Source organism: Sphaeramia orbicularis, chromosome 13 (genome assembly GCF_902148855.1).
Source record: "Sphaeramia orbicularis chromosome 13, fSphaOr1.1, whole genome shotgun sequence".
Taxonomy (NCBI): domain Eukaryota; kingdom Metazoa; phylum Chordata; class Actinopteri; order Kurtiformes; family Apogonidae; genus Sphaeramia; species Sphaeramia orbicularis.
The window spans coordinates 24,575,209-24,582,443 of NC_043969.1; the positions used below are offsets into that span (position 1 = coordinate 24,575,209).

Sequence of the window (7,235 nt, forward strand, 5' to 3'; positions counted from 1 at the left end):
CTGCTGTTCCAGAGTAGAATGGGTAATGGAGCTGTTCTAATAGTGCAGATAGTCCACTAACTGAACGTTCCCTGGATACCCATTAGCAGTGAACAACCAAGTATCCAGGGTAGGATTTACTGTTGGAGGATGACCAAATGAAACTTCTGAGATGGAAGAAAGTATGTGATCCAACAGATCAGAGCGTGCACAAAGACGTATGTTCTGCAGCATCACCCCCACAGACACTGACTGTGTCTCAGTTAAGCTGCACCTCACATCTCCATAAAAGGCTTGATCTACAGAGACAGTGAAAGTTCACAGTGACAAAATAATGACGCTCTAGAGGAGTGATTTGTCTAACACTTAAAAAGTGGCTTCACACCATCCTGATTAAAGACACTACCTGAGCAACTTTTACTGAGCTGCAGAGCTAAGAAAGGAATTATTTTACTCTACGTGTTCATATATCAGGACATTTGATAGCATTTAAGGTTATTACTCAGTAAAAATGGTGAATAACACAAATATGCAGGACCAAAAAAGTAATATTTGTTACTTGAAGATGCATGGCAAACATATAATTAACCAGAAATTCTAAGTCAATAATAAAATAAACAGACACACACATTACACACTTATTGACTTTTTTTGCTCCATTGTTTTGCTTTGCTTGTCTCAAAATCTGTGAATGTGATCAGGTCAAAGTTGCCAAAGGAAGGAAGTGAGAAGTGTAATCAATACAGATTCCACTGCTTGTTTAACTAAGACATTCACACAAGGGTGATTCACACAAACTCACCCACTCAAAATGAGAGAGACTGTAATACATGCATGCATTTATTTATACACTCTGTCTCCCATGTTGCAACAGCACTGCCAGTTCCTAATTTGTCCTCCAACATCTCTTGTTTTTTTCTGAGTTTGTCACTAGAGGGCATGAGCACAAAAAATGATTATTGTATTTTTGTATGAGTTCTGTCATACAAGTCACTACAGTCATACAAATACCTTTTCACTCACTAATTCCCCTGCACACATTTGCGTTAGCATATAGTCAGTTATTATAGCTCAACTGTTTTTTTTTGCTTGCTTGTTTTTCCTCAGTTTAGAGGTATTGTGTCAGCTAAATATGGGACATTAGTTAAATGACAAAATGAAGCTTTTGTGTAATTTTGCCCAGTGTTCATTGTGACACCAAAATGGCAGTGAGTTAACAGAAACAGACTAAAAAACTGTAAAACCAACAGAAAACACTTGGCATAAATCTCTACGAAATGCTGAACAGGATTACAACATATTTCTAAACAGACAACAATCCAAAATCAGCAAAATACTGCCAATCACCCCTTCCAATACTGCAGGACCTTTGAATATTCCACAAACTAACCCTGATTTAACAAACAAGGCTGTCAAGACAAAAACCATCTATCCTCATCATTGATCCACGGATGTGTGTTTTTTTTCCACAAACATCCCCTCCCAGGAGAAGAGCAGTGACATTTGGATGAAATTTCAGAACAAGAACAAAGTCCCATGTGCTATAATGCTATTCACTACTCATTGTTTACATCCTCACTGCAGTATGAAATGTAAGAAAAGGTCCGGTTGTATCAGAGTGTGTGCGTGTGTGCGCGCGCGTGTACCGAGGAACACGTGCACTGAGGAATATTTAGATGGGACCTCACACCTATGCATGCTTTCCCTCACAAACAGCTGCAAAGTAACTTGGCATGCTGAGTACACCATCCATTTGCTTATCAGTAAAATGAAGCCAGCTCACACATGAAGCTGACCAAACGCAGTCCGAGCACAGCTAAACAGCACTTAGTGCACGAGCAGGAAATGAAAGAAAGAAAGAAAGAAAACACAAATGTGGATGGAACAGGAAAATGTGTGACAGAATACAGGTAAAGTGTGCAGGCTGGCCTACTTAAATGGGTGATATGATAATAAAGCTTGTTAGGATGTCTGTTCTCCGTGGTGGCCCACTGCCACGAGGGAAACGCGCATAAAGCTGTCACACATGCCATCACAGAAAAACACACAACACCAAAAGGTTGAAATGCAACATAAATGTGTAAAAGCCTGACAGACTACGGTAAGCAGCGGTGCAGCTCCGCCGTCCCACACCGGACAGTCTTACCTGGTCCCGCGGAATGCAAGGCAGCGAAGTCCTGCGGTGGGACTTGCTGTTGCTCTGACTGTGAGCCATCATTTCCGAGGCCGCTATGGAGCTGGACCTCCGTCTCCTTTTGAAGACAGGGATGTCCTCCTCCTTCGCCCCGGTCACAGACCCACAGCACCCCGTCCCGCTGGTCCCTGAGGCCGGCAGGAGCCGGTCAGCATACCTCGCAAGCAAAACCCCCAGCAGCCCCAGCAGGTAGGCCAGGTAGGGTCTCCAGCTGGCCCGGACCCTGCTCAGAGAGACGAGAGACACGGCCCTGATGACGCTAATGAAGACGAGGATGGACACTCCCTGACCCAGCCGGACGACCAGCAGAGCCCCGCCGCCCAGGCAGCCGAGGACTACCAGGGTCGCGGGGAGGGACAACAGCTGCTCCTCTGCGCCGCGGAGGAACGACTGCGCCGCGGCTTCGCCCAAGTGGCACACCGCTAAGAGGAAAACCGCGGTACGGATGAGCACCCCGCAACGAATCAGATAGAGTCCGATCCAGAAGAAGGCACATACGAGTGTTAAAACGGGGGAGACCAAGTAAGACGCAGTCAAAAGCAGCTCCACTGCGCAGCCCGCAGCGAAATGAAGACGAGAGTCGGACCCGCTGTTATTTCCGCTGCTGCCGCTGCCTGCATCCCAGTCGACCAATCTGAGCAGCAGAGCGAGAATAACGGAGACGGAGGCAACGCACACCGCAGACGACACTCCTCGGCAAGTCCATGTCACGGCGAGTCTGAGCCACGACCGGCCCCCTGCGTCCTGGTACAACGGGGTGACACATGTCTTCACGTAGCCGTTGCGCTCCAACGCAGCCCGGGGATATTTTTCATGAGCGCTTCTTGATGAACCTCTGTCGCTGTCTGCCTCCAAGGCCATCACTATCAGTCAAGCGGCTCTGACCGTCCGGGAAAATAACAGATTTCAGACGTTGTGTGAGTGTTCCAGTTACATTTTCCACCTATTAATTACCATGATGATGCATTTGACCTGTGCGCATCTGTCAGACGATCAATACTGGTTAATGATCCCTGCACCCAACACAAACTTACACATGCATGGAGTTCAAAACCTTCCAGATTTGGGTTTCACAACTTTTGTAGTTTTAGTTTGGTGGTGCAGAACTCCCCTCTTACATTTGATCTAGTATTGAGTTGCCCCTGTTAGTCAACCAATGAACCAAAAAGTAACCTCTGGCGTTTCACACATCTAGGCCACTGCCTCTACTCCTCCACATAATCTCTCTCTTACCCTCTCTCCCTTCCTCTCCCCTCCCACTAGACTCTATCCCCTTTTTTGTGCCGCTCCGGTGGATACACCGTCACGCGTCAGCTCTTCCCCGTGTTTCTGGATGTGACTCAGTTCACAGTGGATGGATGCCATGTTTACATGAAGATTTCCTGGCCTTTTCTGTAAGATGGAGCAGCCCATTAAAAGAATTAACAATGGTAATCCTGTAATATATTTTAGAGCCAGCCTATAATAAAGGGCTACAGAATAAAGATGACAGGGGAGGATAAATACTTCTGTTCACAGGAACCAAATATTACCATGTGTTATGTCACTCATTACATGCACTCTTCATACTGACACGTGAACTCTACATGTCCCACAAGAAAATAGGAAAAGAAAAGAACAATTTAAAAAAAAAAAAAAAAAAAAAGCAAAATTTTGGCTGTGGTCATAATACTCTTACTTTCTGCGCTTTTTCCAGATTAAAATCCTACATCACATCATCCTCCGCCTCCTGTGTGACAGACTGGCTGCCTACAAGTTAGCAGCCTTCACCTGTTTGCCCTACATTTTATGAGAGGATTTAAAAGGATGCAGTGCAATCACATAAAGCTATTTTAAGTGTTCATCTCCTCCAGCAGCATTATATTCAAAAAAATCACATAAATGCAGTTTTTAAAGCAGTACACTGATTATAAATGCTCTATAACAGTGCATTGGGTGCTGTTTGTTTGGGGTTTGTATGTGCAGAAATGTATGAGCTCTTTCCTTTCCTGGCTTGTACTTCGAGTTATGACGTAACATAGAAACTGTGTTTTATTGCAGTTGTGTTACACAACATGGGTCAGTGCAATCAGGGCATAAATCTGATGTTTTAGTCATCCTGTCACAATGGACAATGGACATTTGCCAGAGCAAACTGTTCATTCTTATTCAAGACTTTTTGAAAGCTACTTTTGATGAGAAGGGGGTTGACAGAGGAGCGTGTAAAGCACAAAATCCGACTTAGAGTTGTACCTCATTTTTTACAGTGTTGCATAGTAACAAAGTAATGTAATCTTTTCTGTTATTACTATATTGCTGTTTGTTTTAATTTATTGTTATTACCTGTCTGTAAAACCTGTTTTCTTTCATGGTGTGTGCTGTTGACCTCTTGGCCAGGTCGCCTTTGTAAAAGAGATCTCAATCTCAATGGGATTTTATCTGATTAAATAAAGGTGTAATTAAAAAAAAAAAAAGTAGTAATACTTCACTAAAATACTCAAGTATGTTTTGGGAGAATTTGTACATTACTGAGTATTTTTTATTCTGTTTACTTTCACTTTTATTTCACTACATTTCTAAACTCAATTGTATATTTCTACACCGATACTTTTATAATGCACAGTATCATTACTCGTCACAAAAAATAAATTAAAGGTATTCTGGTGTTTTCACTGCTGAGATTACCAGTGATGGCAACAAAGTCAGAAAGCTGATTTGTCATTGGGCCTAATCAGGTAATGCGCAAGTACAAATGACGGTCCACACTCAACCTGTTGGCGGTCTGTTGATGTGAGCGTCAGTGTAATATTCAAAATACTGACTGCCTTTGGTTGTTTTTAACATTTACTTGTACTTTTGTGTTCATTACCTGAGTACATTTAATTGTAGATTACTTGATATACTTAAGGACAGTAAATACTAGATACTTAAAGACTTTAACTCTAGTAGTATTTCAGTTGGTGACTTGAACGTCTACCAAAGTCATTTATTGGTAGGGTACCTGTACTTCTACTCAAATGGGACTCTTCAGTACTTTATACAACACATTTTTTTTTGTATTTTGTAGATGTTCTGCACCAGGTTTTACTTCATCTCTCAAAAGACCAGCCTTGTCCCTGTTGTCTAAAATCTGCTGATGTACCTGAGGAGTGGGCTTATGTGGATTCAGCCTGTCTTTGCTGTATATCACCACTCACATACTATAAATCCCATTTTGGCATAGGTAGCCCATGATAATAACATTGTATGACATCTGCCCTTGTAGAAGTTGTCCAGACACACTCCTCCAATTGTACTGAGGAAGTGTTGTAACACTATTATCTATCATTATGAGGTGCATGAAACGAAGGGGATGTGAACGTGTGTGTGTTTAATTTTTGTCTCTTGTCAGGTTATCTGTATGACGGTGGTTGTAAAAACACACTTAAACATCCTTGTAGTATATGTTTACACTGGCAGTACTTATAAAAATGCATTTCTACAGCCTTATAACAAATGTTTATACTGACAGTACACGTGATCCTTCTGCTTAATGTTGTAATCTATGGATGACAGGACGTCTTTGTGAAATGTTTGGGTGTGCTTTCATTGGATACGATACAGGACAAATGCTGCACTTGAAAATGTAAAAGCTCACATAAACTAAGAAGTGTGAAATAAAAAAACAGAAACAGGTTGGTTGTTTTGTTGCACAGGTTTTTTTTTTTTTAATTAATTATCTGAATAAATGTCTCTTTTTTCTTATGTTACTGAAAACACAATGTTCATTGAACAAATATCAATTTCCAAAAACTTTATAAAATCGGGTACTTTATCTGTTCTTGGATTTACTTGAAGACACCCCAAAAATCTTTAATAAAAAAAAAAAAAAAAAAAAAATTAAGAGGAAAGCTATGATAAAAAAAAGTAATAATAAATTACAAGTAAAAGTACTGCTACTCAATGAATTTAACCCTATAACACCAAACATATCATATTTGACTCATGACTTCTGAAGCCCTCTACATGATCAGTGGAATTTTTTTTCTGGAAAAACCTGATGTATACAACTAGACACATGCAATACACAGATAATCCACCAGGGGGGAGGAAATCGTTCACCAGAGGCCTTTCCAGTGACACTACAAGATTGTCATTAATGACGAAGGAGGCAAAACTTTACCAATTTTGAAAAGGAATTACCAATTTGTTAGACATGTTTGTGTTATAATAAGTTTTTGTTTGTTCAAAAATAACAATATTTGAGCATTGAGACCCCATGTATCAAATATGATTCAAAATTGAAACTCGTACATGGACATTGATATTTGAAAAAAAAATTTTTTGGTTGTTCAGAAGGACCAATAAAGGCTCCAGTTTCAATGAACTGGAATTTTCTGTTAATGATTTAATGGTTCAGGCTTTACAGGGTTAAATTGTCAAAAAAGATGCATCAGTGCACAATGTGGTACACAACTTTCTGTGACCTTCCAAAAAAGTTATGAAAATAGTTTCCTTAAGCAATTATTTCAACAGAATTGGATGCATAATTTCCATGAGCACAAATTATAAATAGCCAGAATGGTGAAAACACTGCAACTTTCCATGGGGTGACTCAATGATAACAGTTTTTCATTTTTGTTATAGTTGACTAATTAGGTTTGACATGGTTAACTTGGGCCTCAGGCTTTCACTTTGCAAAGAGAGATGGAGAGAGAATGAGCGAGAGATGCAGGGGTACATATTAAGACACTAAAAATACCACCCTTCACACCAATACAAATGTTAAAGGGTGGTGGGTCAAAACATGAACCACTCTCCAAAAGTGTTCTTTGATTTCTTCACTCAACACTGTTCCACTCCATACCGATGCATCACTATATCATCCTACTTGATCTTATGTAAACTTCTGCTTTTCAGACATTATAGCATGTTCCTATTGTCATAACCTTTTTGGATAATAACACATAGAACCATTCATCATGTCCTGACACACTGGATCAAACAGACGTCATTAGGCAGTTATTTGGCTGCCAGGGACAACAGACTGAAAGAGAAAGTAGGCTATGGCACTGTGTGTGTCTGTACATGTGTGTACCGCTGA

At 40.8% G+C, this 7,235-nt stretch overlaps 1 protein-coding gene and 1 long non-coding RNA gene across 3 annotated transcripts in view; one reads left to right on the forward strand and one right to left on the reverse strand.

Annotated features, from left to right (window-relative positions):
• LOC115431462 (cGMP-inhibited 3',5'-cyclic phosphodiesterase A-like) overlaps positions 1-3,066 on the reverse strand; it is a 71,558-nt gene extending 68,492 nt beyond the window's left edge. Inside the window, exon 1 of one of the 2 annotated variants that reach the window (XM_030151838.1) lies at positions 2,126-3,066. In XM_030151838.1, coding sequence (XP_030007698.1) covers positions 2,126-3,034 — 909 coding nt within the window. In that variant the 5' untranslated portion in view covers positions 3,035-3,066. The remainder of the gene's footprint in view (positions 1-2,125) is intronic. The other variant, XM_030151839.1, reaches the window with a different exon arrangement.
• LOC115431469 (uncharacterized) lies at positions 2,980-3,798 on the forward strand. The gene is made up of 2 exons (XR_003937103.1): positions 2,980-3,090; positions 3,437-3,798. It is a non-coding gene; the product is annotated as an uncharacterized LOC115431469 (long non-coding RNA).
• The last annotated feature ends 3,437 nt before the right edge of the window (positions 3,799-7,235 follow it).